Genomic DNA, 26951 nt, shown 5'->3' with positions numbered 1-26951 from the left:
CTGCTTTATTTTCTCGAAAGTAACATACAATTCCCATCTGTTTTGGGAAATTTCATCAGCCACCAAATGAAGACAGCTCAGATTAATCAGACTGTCCGCTGTTCATAAAAATAGTGGATTGAGGTTTAGCCAATACAGTACTAGGTGGAAGCAAAAATTCTTTTCTTTGCCCCATCACAGTTACAGCATAAGATTTCAAGGGACCTTTATGATGCAATTGGTCACATTTAGCTGTGAACACCTCAGCTCTCTAGGAACTAATTTAAGAGTTGTGACTAAGGGCAAGTCTACACTCAAGTGCTACATTGCATTGATGCAACTGTGCCACCGCTGCACATCTGGTGAAGACACGCTATACGACAGGAGAGCACTCTCTCGTCAGCATAATTGTTCCACGTCCACGAGAGGTGAAAGCTATGTTGGCGGGATAGAGTCTCCCACCAACATAGCGCTGGTGTGGACAATGCTTAGGTCAATGTAACTTACATCATTCAGGGGTGTGTCTTTTTCACACCCGTGAGTGACATAAGTTACATCAATTTAAGCAGTAGTGTAGACCAGCACTAAATATCTTAACTGTGCTTTAAACCGTACTCAAGATTGTTTCCTCAAAGTACACTCATTAGAAAAATCTATGAAGTAATATTACCTACAAAATATAATGTAATTTCTTAAAGGGTCACTTTCATTGGGAATTCTAGTCAGTTTTAAAAATACAAGTTAAAAATAGCATCAGGTCATACAAATCCCTCTGCCAATTTTTGTGGTTTTATAGTCCTATTTTCTTGTTGTTTAAAAAAAATTATTTTTCTTTCCTATTTGTGTTTAAAAAAAACCACACTAACCCTGGAAACTCAATAACTAACAGAATAAAAAACAAAACTGACTCTACACAAAGTCCTGTCAAAGTAAACAAAGTACAAAAATTTTTCGCTAATATCTTAATGTTGTGGTAATCGTTGGTGTTATTTTTAAATATAGTAGATAAAAGATGAGTTGTCAGAAGTATGATTTTTTTTAAAGTTGATGGTGTCCCTTTAGAGCCAAAGGATTACTACAGTAGTTTCAGTGGAGAAAAGTAAGTTCATAGTTTCTCAACGCTATTATTTCTTACAAAGACCAACAATCCCAGGATTTTATCTTGTGTTAAATGCTCAGTTAGAACTTCTAAGAGCCTTAACCACTCTGAGGATGGGGAGTAGAAAGATCCTAAATTTATGCCTATACAAGACTAATGCCAGGACAGATGCTGTGGGGAGTGCCCTGGCTACCAGGATTGGATACATCTTGGAAATGGTGTAGCCAGTACATCCCTGGGCAAGTACACCTCTACCCCGATAGAACGTTGTCCTCAGGAGACAAAAAATCTCACCACTTTATAGGTGAGACCATGTTATATTGAACTTGCTTTGGCCCCCCTGTTCCTTGTTCCCTGACCGCCCACTCCACAGACCCCTGTCCCTAATCACCCGCAGGACCCCAACCAACCTTCCTGTCCCCTGACTGCCCCGACCCTAATCCACAGCCCCCGCCCCCAACAGGCAGTCACCGGCAGTGGCGGGAAGTAGAGCAACGCAGCCCCAGCCCACTCCACTCTGACACCTCCCAGCCGCAGCACTCCGCTTCCCGCCGCCAGTGAGTGCAGGGAGGTTGGGGAAAGGACGCCCCCTGTACTCACCTATGGTGGGAAGCGGAGCGACACGGCCCCAGCCTGCTCCACTTTCCTTGCCCCGGCCCCAGCCATGTCGCTGGGGGTAGGGAGGGGGTTGGGGAAAGGCCCCGCACTCACTGGCGGCGGGAAGCGGAGCGCCGCGGCTGGGAGCTGGCGGAGTGGAGCGGTCTGGGGCCGGGCTGCTCCACTTCCGCCACTGCCGGTAAATGTGCGGGGGATCCCGTCCCCCGAGCCCAATCCCCTAAGCGACATGGCTGGGGCTGGGGCCGGGGCGAAGGAAGCGGAGCGGGCTGCTCCCAGCCCCCTGCTAATCCCCTGGGCCACTGTGGGGCCCCCAAAAGTGCTCCCCCACAGCTCCTGCCTCCCAGACCCGGGGGGGGGGAGCCCCTGGTCACCCCCAAGACGCTCTGCCCCTTATCCAACCCTTGGCCCCAGCCCGGCACCCCTAACACACTGCTCAGAGCAGCATGTCGGAGCTTTATCACGTTGTATGCAAACCCATGTTATATCGGGGTAGAGGTGTACATAGATTTGGCAGGTGGGCCACATCCACACATGCTGTCTCTTCCGTCCATCTAGCCTCACTGCCACCAGCACTAACTGCCTATCCCACCTGGCTTTCCTTCCCCTCCCCATACGGGACTCACCATAGAGACAGCTGTAATTGTGACATGAGTATTAAAACCTGTTGATGACTGTCTGTCTGTTCTGCAGAGCTCCCAGACAGTATTACTGTTATTTATTTGTATTACTATAGCCCTTAGGAGTCCTAGTCCTGGACTAGGACCCCATTGTATTAGGCACTGTACAAACAGAACAAACTCCTTGCCGCCTCAAGGAGTTCACAGCCATCTCATGTCTTATATGAAGTCACACATTCTCTTGAGATGGTTGCTGCCAGTAGGTTGCTCCAAATGCCAATTCAAATTAAAAAGTTTGTTTTGAGAAAAATTAAAATTTTAAATTTAAAATACCTTTAGTTTGACATATATAGGGTTTCACCATGTATTTAGATTGAGAAATGCTTTTTTTCCCTATCCATTTCAGAAGGCTTTTCATCAGTTCAGTGAGCACCACTTTCTTTTGAGGCCATTAGGCAAAACTTTATTGCAACATAAGAAATGTCATAGACTAGAGATCTGTGGTTCCTCTCATCCAGTATCGTGTCTCCAACATCCTGGAGAATGCCAGATGCTCATGAAGATGATGTAAAACCCCCATGTTGCCCCTTATTTTACAATGTTAAAACCTGGTTGAGGGGATATTGTTTGTTTCGTTTTGTGACTGCAGCTGGTGATCATCTCCAGCACTGCAGCATGGGGAGTGGTATTGCTTATAATTGTTCCCTAGCTAGTGTATTTCCTAGCTAACTTACAGAAGTGTACGTTGTCCTAAACAGTATCAAAATGGAAAAACCACTGTGACATATTGAGGAGGTGTTGATTTTCACCAATAATACAGGTACAATTTAATAATAAACGGGACTTTGACCCAAAAAAACCACCATAAAGAATGATCACATTGTTTCAAAGACTGGAACATAGTCAAACCAGTTTCTTAAACTATTTAAATACTTTTAATTAATAAAGTGTATTTTTTCAAAAAGACTAAAGTAAGTATAATGGTACAAAATGAACTTTAATTACCATTAGCAAGGAGTGATTAATAGTGTAGAATATTTTGCATTTGTTTATAAAGTAAAGTTTCATATTAGGCAAGATAAAACAGCATATTATCTACTTTGACAGTTGTTTCCAAATGACAAATTAGGCATATGGTTCTGAATTCTTTAATGAGCTTGTTTCCATATGAAGTATCTCACTTGTGTCTTTTATAAAACATTTAACTGGTTCTTAGGGACACTGCTATTGATCTCTTAAAAACAGGAGATTTTAAACTCTTAAACTGAAATTTGATGCAACTATAAACAACTTACTCTCAGACCTGGCCACATGCATTTTCCACTGATGTCCATTTTGATCATGTGTCAAGCACTCTTTCTATTCATAACTTCACTTGTAAAACTCTTTTTCCATCCTTTGTTCTGAAGAGAGATGATGATTTGCTTTTTTCACCTCTCAACTGGACTACAGCACTGCAATATGCCTGGGCATGAAGGCTTCAGCACTTCGGAAACACCGATTAATACAGAACACTCCAGCATTTCCTCTCAGCAACATTGGCTACTGTGAGCACATCACACTTGTCTGCTTTGTACATTGCCTTCCATAGAATATCAAATCAAATTCAGTGTCCTCAGTCCTTATCTTTAAGGTGCTGCATGGGTCCACCACATCTAAAAGATCATCTAAAGCTCCAGGATGAAGACTGTGGTCAACAACTGTGACCCTCTGGCACAATGGAACCCTCTACAATAAGAGTAAAGCTCATCTGCATGGAAGATAGAACTTTCTTGGGGGCTGTTCCAAGACTGTGGAATGAACTCCTACAGGAACCAGGGACCATCACGAACCTCACCACTTTCTGCTCCATGTGCTAGGCACGTTTCTTTGACCCTGCCTTCTCTAATATAAATACATAGCAACATGTATATTTAAAAAAACTACCAAAACAAAACAAAGCACTGCATATACTTCTCCCCATAGGGAGAGGATGAGAGAACAAACAATATGTGACAGATGTTAGTCATGTAGCTTAATGCACTATTGGAAGGTGCTCAGATACAATGATATAGAATAGAATAGTTTTATCGGGCTGGAAGAATGCACTATAAGGTGGGTAGAAAGCTGGCTAGATTGTCGGGCTCAACGGGTAGTTATCAATGGTTCCATGTCTAGTTGGCAGCCAGTATCAAGTGGAGTGCCCCAAGGGTCGGTCCTGGGGCCGGTTTTGTTCAATATCTTCATAAATGATCTGGAGGATGGTGTGGATTGCACTCTCAGCAAATTTGCGGATGATACTAAACTGGGAGGAGTGGTAGATACGCTGGAGGGGAGGGATAGGATACAGAAGGACCTAGACAAATTGGAGGATTGGGCCAAAAGAAATCTGATGAGGTTCAATAAGGATAAGTGCAGGGTCCTGCACTTAGGACGGAAGAATCCCATGCACCGCTACAGACTAGGGACCGAATGGCTAGGCAGCAGTTCTGTGGAAAAGGACCTAGGGGTGACAGTGGACGAGAAGCTGGATATGAGTCAGCAGTGTGCCCTTGTTGCCAAGAAGGCCAATGGCATTTTGGGATGTATAAGTAGGGGCATAGCGAGCAGATCGAGGGACGTGATCATTCCCCTCTATTCGACATTGGTGAGGCCTCATCTGGAGTACTGTGTCCAGTTTTGGGCCCCACACTTCAAGAAGGATGTGGATAAATTGGAGAGAGTCCAGTGAAGGGCAACAAAAATGATTAGGGGTCTGGAACACATGACTTATGAGGAGAGGCTGAGGGAGCTGGGATTGTTTAGCCTGCAGAAGAGAAGAATGAGGGGGGATTTGATAGCTGTTTTCAACTACCTGAAAGGGGGTTCCAAAGAGGATGGCTCTAGACTGTTCTCAGTGGTAGCAGATGACAGAACGAGGAGTAATGGTCTCAAGTTGCAGTGGGAGAGGTTTAGATTGGATATTAGGAAAAACTTTTTCACTAAGAGGGTGGTGAAACACTGGAATGCGTTACCTAGGGAGGTGGTAGAATCTCCTTCCTTAGAGGTTTTTAAGGTCAGGCTTGACAAAGCCCTGGCTGGGATGATTTAACTGGGATTTGGTCCTGCTTCGAGCAGGGGGTTGGACTAGATGACCTTCTGGGGTCCCTTCCAACCCTTATATTCTATGATTCTATGATCTCTTATAAATGAATTTATGAAAATCATTTTTTCTCTTTTCTTCACTTATTTTTGTTCTGAAAATAGAGACTGTCTCCCCAAAATTCATATCACCTCTTTGAACAGCTTCCACTGCCTAATACCTCTTTCAACTCTAGCTAATATTTGCCAATAGACTGATACTTAAGGCCCCAGTCCTGCAAACATATAGTTCATTGGGACTGCTTCCATGAGTAAAGTTACACACATTCTTGAGTGTTTGCAGCATCAGGTCCTCCATTCATATAATTTTTAAACAAATTCCATGATTTAATAAGGAAAAAAATTGTTTTGTCTGAGCCATAAATGGTTCTTGATAGAAAAGGACTAGTTTCACGATTTGGAGTAAAATTTTCAAAAGAATCTATGTGATTTAGGAGCTTAAGTTACTTTAAAGTAACTTAATCCTTTTATTTCCATATATTAAAATTGCAGTAGAAATATAGGCTCTTATGTTTGTAGTACATACTGTGTTTTTGTACTGTATATTTCCATTAACACTACCTTAATTTCAATAGATTGGAAAAACACATATACCTTACTTGGTGCAGATCAGCACTGTAGCTAAATTTAATTCTTGGGGGAGTCTGTTTCTAAAGATTAATATTCAGTGCTGTGTTTGGATACTATATTAGGTCACCATTCATTCCCAAAGCTGAGGGAGAAAGTTTCAAAATCTAAATTATGTTTCCACCTGACCTAGAAGAGTGAGGGGTTGGAAATATTAATACATTTCTCATACCTTTTAACAAAGAATTGTCATGGAGGTATTAGTTTATACACTATGTGGAGATTAGCAGGAAAGGCAGCTAATGATTTTGTGGACCAAAAAGAATTATGTACTAACAATGTACCTTAATTTAATAGCATTAACCTTGGCAAAAGAAGTTTTTTGAAACTTTACCCTTAAGCTGTTGTCTTTCAGGTTTCCTATCACACATTCTGCTTTCAAGAAAAGTACTATTTTGTAGTTTTTAAACACACTTAACTCTCACTAGCAAGTGCTTGGACATGTGCCAATTACAGCTTGGAATTTCAACTGATAAAGAGGGTAGCAAACAAGTAGGTGCATATTTATTATAAATCCAGGGATAGGCTTTGTCATCTTAGATAAGATGAGATAGGTATTGTTTATATGTCGTCTTCTAGCTTATAAGGAGAAATCTGAGTAGAGGAACAAGGTGCCTTTTCTGTTGTAGATTTAGTCTTTAAAAGGTTATTATAAACACTTGCTTTTCAGCCATAGTTTTCAGAGCAACACAAGAGATTTTGACTTCACAGGCATATAGATAAATGTGGACTATTGAAAGCATTATGTTGTTACTTAGTTTTAAGTTAAATTTTAAAAATAAATGATTTCAGGAAATCTATTATGTACTTTTTAAATCCATCTTTAATATGTAAATTGAAAGTACAAAACTAATTAGAAATAGACACTCTGGGCTGATCCTCCTTTGTTTCTTCTTGAAAAGCCATGGATGCTGACATGACAACAAAAAGTTTTGCTTTTGACTTTCAAATAAGCATATATGACTGTTTTATACATCAGTCATCATACATGAAGCCTAAGCATTTAAACTTCTGAAGCACAGACCTTGGGACTACTTAAATTGTCTACCTGCAGTCAAATGATAAAATTCAGTGCAATTGCATGAGTCCTGAAAAGATTGTTTTTAAGTTAGCTCATACTTAGCTCATATTACTGGCATTTTATGAAATGTGGCTTAGAATAGAAACAAGGAATGTTACCTCTTTAACTGTAAAATACTTTGTGTCACATATGCAGTAAGCATGAAACACACAGTGGACTAATGGGACTTGTTATTGATGATGCTGAAAGCTAAATAACCATTAGTATTAAATCTCATGAATAGACTCTTGTCTTTCATCTTACCTCTTCAGCAGGATAAAAGACACAGAGGCTATTTAGATGTCATAAGAATAGTTCTGTTGAAATCCCTGTGGACTTCCAAAAAAATCTCTCTTCATGTTGCTTAGTGTTTTGTTGTGTTCAAAGAAAAGCCAATATGCTAGTGGTGAAAGAGGAATAAAACATAGAAATCCAGCACATTGTGTGGTTTTAGGCTTTATGAAGATGCGGTAGTTGAGCTGAAGTGTGTTCTTTGTTTTCTGTAGAGCTTTTTTTTTTTTCAGAAGAAGAAAAAAAATATACAGTAAAAGAATAAGATTTTAGTTTGAGAAATTTGAGATTAACAAACAGCCTTATAACAATATAAAAACATACATGATGATTGAATGCATAAATGTAAATGTTTGTTTTCTACTTTTTTTATGTGTGTGTTTCAGACTAATTTATGAGTTTGTTACAAATCTAGCATCTTGCTGGAGCTGAAGGTTCCCAAACCAGTCCAGATGAATTAGCTGAAAATTGTTTTTATCTGAATGTGAAATTGATTTGAAAGACAATAATATTAACCTAAAAATGAAGGTTGCTGAGTAGCTAACCAGCATTTTTATCAAATGATATAGAAAAGTATGTTGTGCTAAAACATTAAAGTGAATATTAACATGCTATCTGGTTTCATGAAAATTACAGAGTTTAATTCAAAACATGTATAAAACTGGAAAACAATCTTTTTTTTTTCAAAGACAGCTGTTATTTCCTATCCCAAATGGTTCTTTTAATGGGAAATTTGCACTTGAATCACAATATGTCTCTTTGACATACTGTGGACCATAATTTTATTTTGAGTAAATATTGCCAGGTTACTTTGCCAAGTTCAGGTAGATGCTGCATGTTCTAAGCAACATATGGTTGTGAATAGGGGAAAGAAACTTGTAACAGGAAGATAAGATTTTGAGTCTGAAAAGCATTACAGTATTTAGATTTAAAAATTTTGCAAATTACTGTATTGTCAGTAATAGGGAATAAAATCAGAGGGAGATGATTCTGTTTCTTGGGTAAACCATAATTATCTCCAAATTATTTCTTTGATAATCTTTTTACCAATGAAGAGGAAAATTGTGTTTGCTGGTTGATCAGTGTTTAGCTACTATACTTGATATCAGGAGCAGAACATTGAACACCGAGGTCAGAGTTCAGCTTGGCAGAGAACCATTCAGCTTTGCTTTGGAATTCTTTACATACTGTCTGCAAGAAAAATAACTAAATTACAGGTGACATCTGGGAAACTCTCCTTCAAATATGCATTACCAATTTTGTGTTGAATTGTTAGTAATTAATTATACAAGTTTATTTTTGTTTGTAGGAACCAGAATTGGAAGACTCTGCTGTTAATACAACATTGTTGGTCCACTTCTTTGGAAGAGCAGGAAAGGAGAAGCTTTGCTATTCTGAGTTTTACAGGTAGTGTACAAATACTAGGTGTCATTCATTGCTAGTAGTCATTCTTATAAGTTCCAAGTTTGAGTAATGATGAGTTTGTTCCTGTTTGGTAAAACTCATATCAGCCAATGCACATCAATCTGAAGAAAAATGAGGGCTTTTCTATGCAGCGCAGCAAAGCATGATTTGTAAAGCACACTAAGAAACTGCACTCTAATTGCCCTGTGTAAACCTTGTAGGCATGCTCTAAAAGGTACCTAGTTCGCATTCTGTTTCAAGGGCTATATTAACACAAACTAGGTACTTTTTAGAGCACACCAGCAGGATCTACATAGACAATTAGAGCATAACATGATCCAGTACTTTCCAAATCACCCCCCTCCAGTGCACTTTGCTAGCACTTTGTAGACAAGCCCTGAGAAATTTTGCCTTCCACTGCCACAGTAGCTCTCCCTACTCTCCAGAATAATTTAAATAGTACATTTAAATAGTATGTTTTGTCCCAAAGAATTAGAAGGAGCTTTACAAACTTTACAGATACAGGAATCATGTCACCAATTGAAATGTTCTTGCAGTGAAACCATGCAGCTGCCTAACAGTGACTCACCACAGTATACAATTTTAGGACAGGAAGCAAAGAACACCATATCCATTTGAAACAGCAATGGAATATTGTGAAGCATTACTCTCTGAAATGTGTGGCTTCATTTCTTTCAATGTGCAAAATATTTTCTTCTCTTATGTCCCAAAGAATCTCTTTACCATTCTTATACTGAAAGCCAGAAATTAATGAAAAAAGCTGTAAGAATAATATAGGTCAATCATTCTGTTTATAAAGCACTAGCACAAAATAAGGATTGTAATTATTTAACTAGAGACTCCATTACTTATTGCTATGATGTGCCATTGTTACTAATTGTGTATGTATGTATGTGTGTGCACCCCCTAATCTGTGATGACTGACATACTGGTCATAGCAAGTGTTACAAGGCCAAAACAGTCCTTTCTTTGTATGGGGAATGGGGAGACTCCTCACCTGGGCTGTCAAGTGAAGAGCCTCCATAATTTGATATGTTAATGCCAACAATGTAATGGACTCATCTTTCAATTTTGTAACTTCACCTGTGACCACTACAGATACCCAATATGGGCTGAAACATCATAGTCATGTTATGATGTCAGAAAGATGCTCAAGTAGATCTTAATGCAGAATCTCTTGCCTTGTCCTGTCTCAACTTGACAACACAGCAGCATGTGTGACTGGAAGAAATAATCAGAGTTTAAAACATCAATATAGCTTCTTGTGTGTAACAGCAACCCCCAGCACGTCTGAGTTTTAAAGAAACAACCAGTTAAAACCCTCTATTACTGTGCAACATAAATGTCCTGACTTGATACTAATTGCTGAAACCACATTTGCATGTATACTGTTGAGCACCAAGTTTTTACATCACAACAACTTATGTGCTTTCACACCTAAAGGGAACAAGATTCTTTTCACTAATGTTCCATTTCCTTCATAGGTAATTGGTAGTTCATAATCTTATAAAAAAAGTAGCAGCATAAAATGGATAGTCTGATTTATGTCGAGCTGCAATGGAGTCAGTCAGCCCTGAACTTAGTAACAGATGTTGCAGTCAGTTGAGGTTTAGGAAAAGCCAGAACAAAAAAGGGGAGAATGGCATTTCTCCTAACACTATAAAGTGTTTCTACTTCACTGACTCAGACACATACCAGTCTTCAAATAAATAAACAAACTTCTCTCTTTTGAAGCTCTTGACTCAATAGAACGCTAAATGAGTAAAATAAGTGTAACATGTCTGCAGCTCCTTCTTTATAAATACAGTAGGCCCTCTTAACGAAACAAAGGACAGAGAACACCAGTAAAAGGTTGTGTTTGCATATATAGTGTAAACTGGAATGCCTCATGTTTTAGATAAAATCATGCATTGACCCAATGAGGAATGACATTGATAAAACTATGTACCTAGTACATTCAGAAAATGTAGGTTAAAGACCTTTGCCTACCACACAAATAGAGGCCTGTAATCAAAATCAGACTCCCACATCTTGCTCTTAAGCTTTGTGGGATAAGTGTAAGGTTTAATGCAGGTAATTTTTCAACAGTGGCAGTTATTTTTCATAGAGGTGGAATGTGCCTCTTTATCACTGCATATACACTCCATTTAAGTTGCGACATGACAGTGAAGTTTGTTTAACACATAGAACGGTGAATAAAAGGATCAGTGTCTTTTTAACCACTAAGTGTGGAGATATCACTTTTCACATGATTTTATTTGCAAGTAAATCAAGCACATCATTTCTGGGTTTCTATTGTTCAAGGAAAATGTGATTTCTATCTGATGGCCTCTCACAACATTTTACCTCACACGGGAAGCTATTGTTGGCTGTTTGATCAAAGTGCCATGCTGTTTTTACAAGACATGACTGATGAGCTATACAGACATAGATCATTGTCAAAAGGAAAAAATAATGATGGTAAATGCTTTTATCATTTTCCAAGTTGTTGCTAGAAAGTCTTTTCACCTATCAGTGCAGCACTAGAAAAAGTAGGAATGATTAGATTTTATTAAGACACATTAAAACCTGTCACACCAGTTATATATAAAATAATCCATGTGCTTTAGATTTCTCAAAAATAAAAGCGGGAATATGGTGGAACCCTGTGTATCTGATCTAATTGGGACCATGGCCAGATCAGATAATCAAAAAATCAGCTAATCTGAAGAATGGGCGGGGCTCGGACTGTCAACGCCAGGAGTGGCAGGGCTCAGGCTGTCAGCCCAAGCCCTGCTGCCCAGTTCGATTAATACAGAGAGCTGGATAATGGAAGCTCAGTAAACAGGTTTCTGCTGTACTTTCTTCATGAAATTTCACCCTGTTTACAGGCAGGGGCCCTGGATCCAGTACCATTCAGTATTTTCATTAAATGACTTGGATAAAGGAGTGGAGAGCATGCTTATAAAATGTGTGGATCACATCAATCTGGGAGGGACTGTAGCACTTTGGAGGCCAGGATTGGAATTCAAAATGACCTTAACAAATTGGAGAATTGGTCAGAAATCAACAAGATAAAATTCAGTAAAGATAAGTGTAAAGTACTGCTCTTAGAAAAGAAAAATTAATTGCACAACTACAAAATGGGGCATAACTGGCTGGGTAGTACCAGCTGTACTGCAGAAAAGGATCTGGGTGTTATAGTAGATCCCAAATTGAATATGACTCTACAATGTGATGCAGTTGCAAAAAAGGCTAATTGTAGTACTTATATCATGAGGGTAGTTTACACTTGTTCAGAATATTCCTCTGAGGATTTCAAAGTCCTTTTTATAGGTACAGGTATTATCCTTCTTTTACAAGTAAGGAAACCAAAACACAGGAAGGCTACATAATATTGTCCAGGGTGTGACAGTGACTTAGTGACAGAAATGGGAATAGAACTCAGGTTTGACCCTGTCTAGCTAGGTGCTTATATGGCCTCATCATGGTAGAACCAGAGCACCTCCCAAGTATTTAATAATAGAGAAAACTATAACAGTGTATCTCTCTTCCTTTCTTCCTTCCTTCTCAACCAGTAGGAAGAATAGCTTGATTTTTTGTAGGGAGTTGTTTGTAAGTGTGAGTGAGTAGCTGTGGTTGTACCGAGAACTACTTGTGGAAAAGCTTAGTCAAAGAAGTAAGTTTTGCATTTAACTCTGAAACTGGTGAGTTCCATAATCATTCTTACCTGTAGTAGGAGTGAGTTCAATCGTGCAGCTCCAGCTCCTGTGAAAAAGTGAAAATTCTGTGTCCAGCCCTCATGAGACTCCCTTTACCCATTGATAGTTTCATGAGTCTGGTAGAACTCAGCTATTGTGGATGGTCAAGGTTGCAAAGGGAGAGGTGATCTCGCTGGTAGCTCAGGCCAGTCCCATAAAGCAGTGTTTCCCAACCTTGGGATGCCACTTGTTCAGGGAAAGCCCCTGGCGGGCCTGACTGGTTTGTTTACCTGCCGCGTCCACAGGTTTGGCCGATCGCAGCTCCTACTGGCCGTAGTTCGCTGTGCCCGGCCAATGGGGACTGCGGGAAGTGGCATGGGCTGAGGGACATACAAGTTTGGGAAACGCTGCCATAAAGCATAGAGGTCTTTGAATGTTAGCAATTCCTGAACTGGACTCAGTGTTCTATGGGGAGTCAGTGCAGAGTGGAACACCAAGGTGATGTGTCCATGGCAACCTTTGTTGCTAAGTGAAGTGGGCAGCAGCCTTTGTATCCTTTGGTCCTTTTTCAGGAGATGAGACTTCAGGAGTCTTGTAACTGCTAGACGGTGCTGCCTCATAATATCAGGGTGCTGTACAAACATTCTGAAGTACAGAAACAAAATTATAAGAAGGAAAACTTTCCCTAATTTTTCCTTTGTGTTTCATTTTGCTACTTTGTTTACCATAAGGAAAGTACAAAGCTAGCATTGTATTTCAAAATCCCAGGTTGATGGGTGAATCTCTGAAACTGTGAGGTTCCCCTAGTTACACTTTACTTTCACTTCCATTTAAAAGTGAAAAGAAAAGGAGTACTTGTGGCACCTTAGAGACTAACCAATTTATTTGAGCATGAGCTTTCGTGAGCTACAGCTCACTTCATCAGATGCATACCGTGGAAACTGCAGCAGACTTTATATATACACAGAGAATATGAAACAATACCTCCTCCCACCCCACTGTCCTGCTGGTAATAGCTTATCTAAAGTGATCATCAGGTGGGCCATTTCCAGCACAAATCCAGGTTTTCTCACCCTCCACCCCCCCACACAAATTCACTCTCCTGCTAGTGCTAGCCCATCCAAAGTGACAACTCTTTACATAATCAAGTTGGGCTATTTCCTGCACCAATCCAGGTTTTCTCACATCGCCCCCACCCCCATACACACACAAACTCACTTTCCTGCTGGTAATAGCTCATCTCAAATAAATTGGTTAGTCTCTAAGGTGCCACAAGTACTCCTTTTCTTTTTGCGAATACAGACTAACACGCCTGTTACTCTGAAACCTGTCATTTAAAAGTGAGTTACCAATGATTTTTAGGCACTGTATCTTTCTATGTGGGTGACGAGTACCTTGCAAAATCAGCCCCAATCTTGACTGGGGATTCTGGATGCTACCATATCACAAATAATTAATAACAAATTTGGCTGTTGTTCTTAAACATGTGCATTTTGAAGACTATGGATAACAGGCTAGGTGAAATAAAGTACTGTTTTCTCCCTGCCTTCTCCCTGCCTCCTTCCCTCTTGTAAATTATTGATTTCTCTTATACATTTTTTTAAACTCTGGCCTTGATTCTGATTACTTTTACACCACTGTAACAGAAATTTCCTTGACTGCAGTGGATTAATCTGGATTTACACTGAGTATCTGAGGTCAGAATTTTGCCCTCTATTCCTATGATGAAATCCTGGCCCTACTGAAGTCAATGGCAAAGCTCCCATTGATTTTAGTAGAGCTAGGATTTCTCACCTAAACTTTATTTTGTCCCTTCCTAATGTTTTCTCAAAACTAAGCACTGTTTAGGGAATCTGAACTCTCTTTAGTTGTGAATCATTATTTTGAACAAATGCAACCAGATACTAACAGGTACATAGAAAAACAGCCACAATCAAGTGTTTTAGTCATATAAATGTGATCAAGCTACCAAGATTTCCTTCCTAGCTAGATACTTCTCAAAAAGTGTTACTAAAAAATAAAAAGAAACTCATTAGGATTTTTAACTCTCACATCTGGTAATAAAAATGCCCTGATGTGATGAGTCATATGCTGGTATCTCAAAATATGGGGAAAGATCACATCTGAATTTTAAATTGCATTGTTCAGCTGCTGCTCTGAGAAATGTTTGGTACTGCATGAAATCTTCCCACTCCAGCATGCCAAGAACAAACCTACTAGCTTGAAATGCAATACTTACTGAATTCCTTACATCTAAATAGATAATCCATCCCATCTCAGTGGGGGGTAGGGGGGATGGTTGGCCCCGCAGCAGGAAGAATGCTCTGTCCCCAAAGGGAGGTGGAGGGGAGAGAGCCCTTGAGATACAGTTTTATATAACAAATTATTGTAACAATTCATAGACCTTTACTCTCTTTTTACCAATTCAGCTTACAATTAAAGTAAATTTGTATGCCCAGGTCACAACCACATCTCCAGCTCCGTGCGTCAGGAGGGATGCTGCCACTGCGAGAGGGAAGGGAGCACATGCCCGAAAATGTCAGGCTCCCCCTTCTCCTCAGATTCACTGTGTCCTGTTGGCTAGCTGAGGGCAGAGTGGGAGATGATTGGCCCCTGTGCTCCCCCAACAATTTAAACTTTTCCTTGGGCTGCAGGAGACCTTTGCCTCTTTGTCTGCCCTGCCCTCCCTCTCATTAGTTGTAGATAGCAAGCTGTATTTCCAGGATACTGTGGACCTGACTAGTTGCCTGTGTTTTGGGATAAGAAAATAATTTTTTCCCATTGGGCAAAATTGATGGAGGTCTGGTAGATTTTTTGCCCTCCTCACAGCAAATTGTGGAAGCCCAGCTGGGGTAAAGAAGAATAGGTTTTAAAAGCTATTATAGGAATGTATAGTTTGTCACAACTTGCAGCCTGTGTTTAGTGCAGATAAGAGCTAAAAGGGCCAGCTCCCAGAGATAAATGAGACCCAGGATTTTTGCTGGTGAATCTTGTGCCTCTGGGGAGAAGGGGAGACCTGAAATCTTCAAAGTCTGAGGTCCCCACTTGGATACTCTCTATTCCCCCTCACGGGTGGGAGAGCTAGAGGACTCAGAACGAGCTGAGTCCTGGGGTCTACCCCAGGTCATTGCTTATATGGTGGGAGACCTCTAACTCCACACTGGATCCAGTTAAATGACTGATATGTGAGATGGGGTGGGCATATACCACCCCTACCCAGTGTTAAGTTAATGAAGTTGTAGCCTACTGCTTAAGATCCATTCCATTGTCTGTCTTTCTTTCACCTTCGTGTCCTGAGCAATGAAGCATTATTCATGCACCCTCTTGCTTATGCAGCACTAATTATGTGGAGGAAAATACAAGAGAGAGCTTATGTTGCAAAGGCAATCTTGACATATCCCCCTACAGACAACACAGAGCTCCAAGCTGCTAATTGTCCAAGTGATCTCATTAAAGAACTAAAGATAGCTGCACTGACTAAAATGCCTTAGATTCAGGGGAAAGAATTCAAATACAATGAGGCCATGCAAACACTGATAAGCAAAGGAGTCTCTACCAGTATTTGCTGTACAGACACTTTCTTTGCTACTCTATTCTCCAAGTAATTACTTTGTCCTAGTATAAATGTACTTTATTTCAGCCTCTCTGTAGTTATTGCATCTCAATAAAACCAAGTTCTTGTTAGAACCTGTGGACATTAAGAAGAAAGCACAGGGAGAGACAAATCATAAATGGCACTGTTGGGAATAAGTGCCCTTTTATCTTAGATTTCCAATAAAAATGTAACCACTTAGGGATGTGGGCAACAGAAATAAAATAACAATTAACAAAATAGGAAAGAAAAAATATTTGGAAATACTGTTTCCAATACTAATACATACACACTGTAACCAGAGTGATCACTTAAGGTGAGCTATTACCAGCAGGAGGGGGGGGGGAGAACCTTTTGTAGTGATAATCAAGGTGGGCCATTTCCAGCAGTTGACAACAGTGGGGGGTGGGGATAAACATGGGGAAATAGTTTTACTTGGTGTAATGACCCATCCACTCCCAGTCTCTATTCAAGCCTAAGTTAATTGTATCCAGTTTGCAAATTAATTCCAATTCAGCAGTCTCTCGTTGGAGTCTGTTTTTGAAGTTTTTTTGTTGAAGTATTGCCACTTTTAGGTCTGTAATCGAGTGACCAGAGAGATTGAAGTGTTCTCCAACTGGTTTTTGAATGTTATAATTCTTGATGTCTGATTTGTGTCCATTTATTCTTTTATGTAGAGACAGTCCAGTTTGACCAATGTACATGGCAGAGGGGCATTGCTGGCACATGATGGCATATATCACATTGGTAGATGTACAGGTGAACTTTGTGACTTTGTCCTCACCCATAACTATTTCACATTTGGGGACAATGTATACCTTCAGATCAGCGGCACTGTTACGGCTACCCGCATGGCCCCACAGTATGCCAACATTTTTATGGCTGACTTAGAACAACGCTTCCTCAGCTCTCGTCCCCTAATGTCCCTACTCTACTTGCGCTACATTGATGACATCTTCATTATCTGGACCCATGGAAAAGAAGACCTTGAGGAATTCCACCATGATTTCAACAATTTCCATCCCATCATCAACCTCAGCCTGGACCAGTCCACACAAGAGATCCACTTCCTGGACACTACGGTGCTAATAAGCGATGGTCACATAAACACCACCCTATACCGGAAACCTACTGACCGCTATTTCTACCTACATGCCTCCAGCTTTCATCCACACCACATCACACCACACGATCCATTGTCTACAGCCAAGCTCTACGATACAACCGCATTTGCTCCAACCCCTCAGACAGAGGCAAACACCTACAAGATCTCTATCAAGCATTCTTACAACTACAATACCCACCTGCTGAAGTGAAGAAACAGATTGACAGAGCCAGAAGAGTCCCCAGAAGTCACCTACTGCAGGACAGGCCCAACAAAGAAAATAACAGAACGCCACTAGCCATCACCTTCAGCCCCCAACTAAAACCTCTCCAACGCATCATCAAGGATCTACAACCTATCCTGAAGGACGACCCATCACTCTCACAGATCTTGGGAAACAGGCCAGTCCTTGCTTACAGACAGTCCCCCAACCTGAAGCAAATACTCACCAGCAACCACACAACAGAACCACTAACCTAGGAACTTATCCTTGCAACAAAGCCCGTTGCCAGCCGTGTCCACATACCTATTCAGGGGACACCATCATAGGACCTAATCACATCAGCCACAATATCAGAGGCTCATTCACCTGCACATCTACCAATGTGATATATGCCATCATGTGCCAGCAATGCCCCTCTGCCATGTACATTGGCCAAACTGGACAGTCTCTACGTAAAAGAATAAATGGACACAAATCAGATGTCAAGAATTATAACATTCAAAAACCAGTTGGAGAACACTTCAATCTGTCTGGTCACTCGATTACAGACCTAAAAGTGACAATTCTTCAACAAAAAAACTTCAAAAACAGACTCCAACGAGAGACTGCTGAATTGGAATTAATTTGCAAACTGGATACAATTAACTTAGGCTTGAATAGAGACTGGGAGTGGATGGGTCATTACACCAAGTAAAACTATTTCCCCATGTTTATCCCCACCCCCCACTGTTCCTCAGACGTTCTTGTCAACTGCTGGAAATGGCCCATCTTGATTATCACTACAAAAGGTTCCCCCTGCCCCTCCTGCTGGTAATAGCTCACCTTAAGTGATCACTCTGGTTACAGTGTGTATGGTAACACCCATAGTTTCATGTTCTCTATGTATATAAATCTCCCCACTTTATTTTCCACTGAATGCATCCAATGAAGTGAGCTGTAGCTAACAAAACCTTATGCTCAGATAAATTTGTTAGTCTCTAAGGTGCCACAAGTACTCCTTTTCTTTTTACTATTAAGTGTGTGACAGCTCCCCAGATTCCTAGATTTTAGGGCCAGCAATGAATACCCCCACCCCACCGTGATTATCTCGTCCAAAATAAGGAACCTCAAAGCCACACTTATATTTACAGTTGTAGTTTCTATTGCTGCCAATTGTAGCCTGTTTCATGGATCTTGTATGGGGGAAATAATCTCCTAAATCCCTTAATGTTCATGCCTTCCTACATCAGATTGTGCTCTTGTTTTTTATCTTGTTACCTTCCCACATAGCTGTGATGTGATATATTTTCAGCACTGTTTTCATGCCAATTATAATTCATCTTAATCAATTTTCTAATGAATATTTACCTGATTTACCAAGCCTCTCATAACCTCTGAGACCTTTAATTACCATTCCTCTGTGCTGCCCTGTATTGATGGTTTTAAGTTTCTTTCTTCTATCACCTTTTCATGATCAGGAATCTTGTGACTTGACTGTTAGGAATGCATCCGATGAAGTGAGCTGTAGCTCATGAAACCTTATGCTCAGATAAATTTGTTAGTCTCTAAGGTGCCACAAGTACTCCTTTTCTTTTTGCGAATACAGACTAACACAGCTGCTACTCTGAAACCTGTTAGGGTATAGTATCTTTAGCAATTTTCCAGTTCTCTCATTCTTCAATTTTTAACATTAAATTGCATAAACCACATATTAGTCCATAACCTATATTTACCAGGTCAGTCCCTTTGCATTCAATTGTCTTGTTACTGGCTGGCCATCAAAGGTTCACATAATCTTTATATATGCATACACACTTTGCTGCATATTCTCTTCTCCGGGTAATTGTGTTCACTAGTGTAACACTGACTGCAACATCCATGAATGTACATAGACTTAGAGAGCACCCTAGTGGTATAATTACTGAAACACAGCATTGAAACATTTACATGCACAGGTAAAACTGTATTTTTAACATATTAAACAGTTGGCGTGATTGTAATACTTGTAGGTGGGTAGTTACATAGATTTTAAAATGTTACTATTTCTTCTACTGAGTTGAGTACAGTTTCAGAGTAGCAGCCGTGTTAGTCTGTATCCGCAAAAAGAAAAGGAGGACTTGTGGCACCTTAGAGACTAACAAATTTATTTTGGTAGTCTGTAAGATGCCACAAGTCCTCCTTTTCTTTTTGAGTTGAATAACTAGTTTAGTATTAATAGTACTAACTTATGGTTATTTTATGTACTTCACTATATTTCTTTACATTTAGATTTATGGAAAATTTACAAACAGAGGTGCAAGAAATGGAATTCATACAGTTTTCAAAGGGTCTGAACTTCATGAGAAAAGAGGACTTTGCAGAATGGTTATTGTATTTCACTGATGAGGAAAACAATGAAATTTACTGGCAAAATGTGAGAGAGAGAATCCAAGCAGGAGAGGTTGGTACATAGAATATATTATTTTTGTTTTGCTTTCTTATTTTAAGTTCAAGTGCAAGTTTTTTTAATTAGATAAGTATATACCAAAAATGTGGCTATTTTCAAATAGAGGAGTTCTTGCAACCTTTCAGATTTAATTTTGCTATCCATAAACATGATGATCATTTGACAACTAGAAAATAGAAATATTAAAGGTGATAACCACAGTAATATCTAAATACTAGAACTCTAAGGAAATAGACCTACTTGTTTCTGAATTTATTATATAACCTTGTTTGAATTATTTGGTACTCTAGAATATCAGCTTGGACGAATTCAAGACATTTTGCCAGTTTACAAATCGCTTAGAAGACTTTTCTATTGCCATGCAAATGTTTACTGTAGCTAATCGTCCTGTTAAATTGGGTAAGTAGTAGAAAACTTAGTATATTTACCTTTAAATAACAGGAAGAAAGTATACTGTGTAGGGATTGTGTGAATAAGTTATCTCAAACGTCAGCATTGTGGACTCCAAAAACTGTAGTATTAAAATTCTATAACAAATTAATTTAACTTGCACGAAGAACAGTAGCATTTATAACCACAAGTTGTTAGGATTTCTAAATTCTGATGTGTGCTGTAATATACCATTCACAGAATCACCCACAAGAGTTTGAATTTATTTAGTGATACCTAAGTGTATCTGTGACCGGGGTCGGGGCAGGGGGAGCGGAGGCACACTGGGGATACTCAATTCGGGCAAAGTGCAAAGAATGGGGCAGACAATCCCCAAAGCTGGTGAATATTTCAGTATTTAGGTTTGCCAAGATAGCACAAAACAGCTTCTATATCTTACAGGTTACCCAGAAGCCAAAACAAAGTTCCCTTAAAAGTAACCCAGCCTTTGGGCTCCCTCCCAGACAGCCAAGTTAAATATGAAAGTTCTGTCAATCCCAAAGGATCGGACACATTACCTCCCAAGTTAATGAATATTCCAGATCTTACCCAAATACACGCTACAGCCAATTCTTATTAATTAATCTAAAATGTATTAAAAAGAAAAGCGAGTGAGTATTGGTTAAAAGATCAGTATACACACAGACATGAGTACAGTTCTGAGATCAGTTTCATTGTAGAGATGGTGAGCTTTGGAGTTACAAAGAGTTCTTAGAATTAGTCCATAGATTCAGTCCAATGTTCATATCAAAGGTGATCCAGGTGGGACAGGAGAGCTCAGTCTTAGGACTTAAACTTCCCCTGCCTAAAGCACCAAGCAGATCTGAGATAAAAAGGATCAGGACCCAAGGGTTTTTTTTATACAGTTCCAGACCTTCTCTTAACAGCTCCGAGTCCTTAGGTAAATAATAGTCATCCAGACTCTGAAGTAGACCTATTTCCTAAGCATCACCAGTAATTAGCTACATGGATTAACATAAGGAAGTTACCTGTTTTCCACCATTTGCAGGTGATTTGCTGTATACTTCAAAGAGAAATCAAGACAGTGATATCATTATATTTACAGGTTTCAGAGTAACAGCCGTGTTAGTCTGTATTGGCAAAAAGAAAAGGAGTACTTGTGGCACCTTAGAGACTAACCAATTTATTTGAGCATAAGCTTTCGTGAGCTACAGCTCACTTCATCGGATGCGTACTGTGGAAAATACAGAAGATGTTTGTTTTTATACACACAAATCATGAAAAAATGAAGGTTTTCTCTCCCCCCACCCCACTCTCCTGCTGGTAATAGCTTATGTAAAGTGATCACTCTCCTTACAATGTGTATGATAATCAAGGTGGGCCATGTCCAGCACAAATCCAGGTTTTCTCCGCCCCCTACCCCCCCCCAAACAAACCCACTCTCCTGTTGGTAATAGTTTAAGATTTTTGAGGAAGGGAGATACTGTTGTAATCATTACAAAGAATGACAAACATCTCTTTATTGCAACTTATGGCTTGTCTACATTTACAGTGCTTAATGAATACACTCTTTTTTGGCACAGTCCTTTTTGCATGGATGTTAATCTGTCTTTTTGTTCTCCATTAATGAACTGTTAAAGCACATCAGCAGGGTGCACAGGGACAATTACTCAGTGGCATGCTAGTACAGGGTAGATTAACGCCCCAACTTGCTATAAACTTACTGTTTGTGTTGACAAACCGTTTGTGGCTGAACTACTGTTACTGCTTAAACCAACTCGTTTGTGTCACAGAACTAAGTCATGAGTAGCCCTTCCTCTAATGTGCTTTCAAACTAGCTGGGTTTATCTCAGAGTTACCAACAGCATTCATTTGTGAAGATGGGGCCTCAATTTTAGTATGTGGACCTCTTAGTAGGAGCAGTGTGCTATAAATGGAAGGAGCTCCCCATAAAAATACATAAAACTACTATTTCTTCATTATTATTCTCCAAATCCCTCCTTAAAACACAATGATGCCTATAAAACATTTGATCTAGGCTAGGCAGTTTGTGTGCTGTGATTGCTGGTTATTGTATTAAGCATAACTATTTCTGTGTTATCTTGTCCTTGTTAGAGAGCTTATTCCTTCTCTCCCCCACTTCCCTGGTCCTTCTCACATGAACAGAGAGCAACAATACCCGAAGTCCGAAGGTGCAAACAATTCAATGTTTATTGGGGTGAACTTCCAACAAGCTTAAATCCCAACTTACTTTCTGTTTGCCCCTAATTTATATAGTAATATTCTTAGCTATACCTTAACCAATCATTCTACTGAAATTTACCTAACCAATCCTAACATATTGTAACATGATTAGCTAACCAATTATATCCCACCACCTTAATTAGTTTACACCCAGCAAAATTAATTATACAGCAGACAGAAACAATCACAGAACCAGACAGAGACCATGCAAATAAACAATAGCAAAGTGGGAACTATAATGACAAAACAATACAGAAGTGAGGATTCCACAACTACATCTATAAAGACATAAGGGTTTCCCAGCTGTGTCTATTGATAAGTGAGTTCTTACCAGACAGAAAACTATCAAACTAAATTTCCTTTTACATCTTCTAGGCTCTTCCCTTTCTCTGGAGGTGATAGAGCGGATCACCTTCCTAACAGCCCCAGATTGACTAGGTTGGAATGTGAGGATGTGACCGGTCGCTTCCCAGCTTATGGCTGCCTCTGCTGCTTAGCCAAAGGCTTTGGCCTAAGAACAGGGCCTCAGACTGTCACAGTGAGAGAAGGCCCTTACACAGATTCTTTGTTGTATACCTCTATTACTAGCTAGATGATAAACATATACCTAAATTCTTAAAGTATAGGCCTTTACAGGCAGGCCTGAATATCTATATCCTAACAGTCCTCCACATTCCTCCTCCCCCACCCCCAGATATTTTTTGTAGTTGTGTGTTGTTTCTTATGTACTAAGACTATAAGTTATTTGTGGCAGGATTTGCTTTTTTTATGATTTGTATACAGCTTGTAGCACAGTAGGGCCCTGGGCCCTGACCGGGATCTCTAGACAGTTCCACAATACACATAAATAATAATAATAAATGTGAAAAGAGGATGGCAAAAGATAGAGGGGGAAATGGAGGCCCAGAATGGTATGGTGGCTGCTTCTTCCACGAATTCCATTAAACGTTCCTCTCTTCCACTCATTCAAGAAAGGGCAGACCAGTTCCTAAAGCCTTCTTCAAAAACCGACCAAAAAGCATATAAACCTGTGTGCTGTAAACGCACTTTCTAGGGGCTGATAGTTACTGGCTGTTAAAAAAAAAAAAAAAAATAGCTGAGAGGGTTGTCAATTGAAGTGAAGTATGTCTTTGAAAAAAATGCCGTACAGACAAAGATTTTAATATGGAATTATTTAGCATTAGACTGATTCCAAATAAAATGTTAGTATTTTTATAAGACCTTTGTGGGGTAAGTGCTTGCAATCTATATACACAGGTGTAAGCCGAAAGTAGTTAATTCTTTTAACGTGCAGCTATTTTCAGCAAATATTAATGATTACCATTTGTTCTTGTTGCTTCAGAAGAAATAATATATTTTAAAAGCTCATACTACAAGCTGCGAAGATTGCACTGAAATACAAAGCAAGCTCAAGAGCATGTGGATTGAGGTCTTCTAATATAATTTAGTAGTTCACACATCCCAAATACCATAGGTTAGGATACCCAGAAGACATCATAAATTAGTACAGAATCCCACTATTTATGTGTGTTTAGTTTTTCTTCATTTCTCTGTAATGTGTTATTATACATTGTGTAATTAACATTAACATTATGTTTTTACTAGCTGAGTTCAAGAGAGCTGTAAAAGTGGCAACAGGACAGGAGCTCTCAGACAATGTTTTGGACACCGTCTTCAAGATCTTTGATTTAGATGGAGATAATTGCCTCAGCCATGGAGAGTTTCTGGGAGTATTAAAGAACAGGATGTATCGAGGCTTACGGGTAACTAAACTAGAGTTGTCTAAAATCTGCAATGAAAGTATTTAACTGTCTTTAAATTACACAAAAAATATTAACATTGGGAATTTTTAATTCTACTGTGTTAACATTTGTAGAAGTGAAGGCAAAACTAGTGGATAGGGAAAAAACATTAAAAACTGATGATTCCTACTACTACTAAGTACTGAAGAAAAACTACCCTGTTTCCTAGCATTCACATTGCTCCTAAACATTCAGATGCTTCTGAAGGATCTGGAATTCAGTGTCTCAGAATGTCTTTCGGACATGAACTGAGGAACTCTCTGAAGCAGGCATCTCCAAGAAGAAACTCCCACTGAGTTTGTAATAAGTGTATCTGCACACCAGTCATGCTGAGCATGCTTCCCCTTTTGTATCGCTTCCCCCAGGTTAACATCCTGGGATATGTCGGCATTTTATGCAGCAAATTGATTTCTCTTATTAGGGTCTATAATCTGAATTTATAATTCTAAATGGAGTATCTCTTATAGGATAAGTATTAGCTCATTGGTGGTATAGAAGAGAAACTGGGAATTTCTAACAGCCATAATGTGAAGAAGAGCAGATATTTGGTAAACTGGCCTCTCAGTGGTATTCTTGTTTTATTTGGGAGAGTGTAAACTTGTTCAGCATTTATTTTAATTCTTTATATATATATTATAGAAATGTTTGTAGTTAAAGATGAACATGAACCAGAACGCCAGATCTGAACTCCCTGATCAACAGAAAAGTTTGAATCCAGACTGGAACTGCAGTTTGGGCCTAATACTAATTATAATGAAATTTTCCACCAGGAGAAAAAAGACCTTCACCAGCCAATCAAGATTAGCTGTCCACCTATCTGAGAAACACAGGCTGTACAGCAAAATAATAGGATTTCAGCATATTGAGGAATCCTGAATGCTGATTGGCTGGTGTGGATGTAAAGATGTGCTAATTATGATACTCGGTATTATCCATATGAACTGTGGAAGCAGTAGCATTATGGTGCTGCTGTGCATTTGTGTGTTGAACAGCCATTATATAGGAAAGGTATTTTATATGTAAAGATGGAACAAAACTATGTAACTTTATTGTTATTGTTGATAACAGGTACCACAACAGCAAGGCGTACAAGGATACTGGAAATGTGTGAAAAGAGAAAGTATTAAAGGAGCAAAAGAAGTCTGGAAGCAAACTGGGAAAAGCCCTTTCTAAATAAGTTACTTGTTCTTTTATTACTATAAATGTCAGAGGTTGGGGTTTTCGTGTATTTTTGTTTATATGCTGGCTAAATCATGTGTAAATTGTTATACAACCTAAATATTTAATGAATCGAATTTCTGATGCAATAATTTTACAGTATTAGTGTAATCAGGTTTGCCTGTGGAACTGTTATGACCTCTAGCTTCCATACAAAAGTATACTCATTCCAGGAAATGCTAAAGTTTACAAAAATAGACATCAGCAGAATTCTTGTGTGGGGACTGGCCCTGCTCTCTAGCATATGGGGTATCTGAGTTTTAGTACTGGTCAGCTGCTGAATGTGCTGCAGAAATAGCATTTACAACCGGAGAACGGAAGACCAGTAATACAGCAATATAGTCCAACCCAAAATGTACCTACCAAGTTTCCTTTATAGGGATTGGGCGTTACAAAGGCACAGACTACCTGCACAATCCCTAGGAGATGCAAGATTTTGGTATCAAAAAGGAAAACTTGACTGTATTGTTTTGTATGTCATCACTATTATGAACTGCCCGTAATCATATGAATGTACTTTTGTTTGCTGTCTTGGTAATAGGATTAACATATCTCAATCAAAACTGGAAATTTAAGACTGTTTATAAAGGCTTTGAAAATTGTAAATGCTTTGTGAAAGTAAATAGGCTCCTTAAGACCTCCTCAACAAACAGAATAAATTAGAAAATTGAAGTAAAGACCTTTGTCATTTTTTAAGATTTTGCTCAGTATTGCTTGCAGTCGTCTTAATCATCTTGCTTTAGTCACAACTTGGTGGTTCAGTGTTTAACAAACCGAACACGACATTTGTCCATCTCTGTCCTAAATTATTTTATCTGTTTTTTTAATCTTAACAAAGGTGTCATAGTGAGCCTACATTATCTCAGGAGCCCAAGGTTACCAAGGCAGCGTCATGTAAGTACAGAGATAAATAAAAATTAAAGTATTTATTACCCCAGAATACAAACAACATATAATGAGATACAAGCCCTTAAATAATGACAGAAGGAACAGGTTAATGTGTATGTGTACACATACATAGTTGTGTAATATATTTTTGGATGTTTCCTTTGGCTCTGAGACAAGATTAGCCTTCCTGCCCGATCCACTAAAGGCTGGAAAGTAGTCCTGTTTATAAAGGCTCTAGGCTTCTCACCCCATTTCCTAGCTTGTCCTCACCAGAGTAGAAAGTTTAGCCTTCCAAAATGGCTGCCTTTTTTCTACTAACACTTCCCAGCCTGTCTTGTGAGCATCTCTTAGAAAAGGCAGACTGTGAACAAATACCTGCCTCGTTTTAAACATGACTGTCCACCAGTCTCCAGGTAGTTTTCTCTTCACTGCATTTGAGCTCTTCAGGGTGGCTTGGAAGCTCCTTTCCTTCACAGGGCCTTACAGAGGAGTTAGCTACCAGGACCACCCTTAGATGGAGAACACCAAGAACCCCTAATATGAGACCA

The 26951-nt window shown here is 39.4% G+C and overlaps 1 protein-coding gene across 2 annotated transcripts in view; it reads left to right on the top strand.

The window, feature by feature from the left end:
• MICU2 (mitochondrial calcium uptake 2) overlaps positions 1 to 26192 on the top strand; it is a 244917-nt gene extending 218725 nt beyond the window's left edge. For both annotated transcript variants that reach the window (XM_048845650.2, XM_048845640.2), the window contains 5 exons: positions 8721 to 8818; positions 19684 to 19855; positions 20152 to 20260; positions 24101 to 24258; positions 25366 to 26192. In XM_048845650.2, the coding sequence (XP_048701607.1) occupies positions 8721 to 8818; positions 19684 to 19855; positions 20152 to 20260; positions 24101 to 24258; positions 25366 to 25470 (642 nt within the window). In that variant the 3' untranslated portion in view covers positions 25471 to 26192. The remainder of the gene's footprint in view (positions 1 to 8720; positions 8819 to 19683; positions 19856 to 20151; positions 20261 to 24100; positions 24259 to 25365) is intronic.
• Positions 26193 to 26951: the final 759 nt, after the last annotated feature.

This window comes from Caretta caretta, chromosome 1 (genome assembly GCF_965140235.1).
Source record: "Caretta caretta isolate rCarCar2 chromosome 1, rCarCar1.hap1, whole genome shotgun sequence".
NCBI classification, from domain to species: domain Eukaryota; kingdom Metazoa; phylum Chordata; order Testudines; family Cheloniidae; genus Caretta; species Caretta caretta.
Note: the sequence above shows the minus strand (reverse complement) of the source record. Positions and strands in the feature narration are given on the sequence as shown.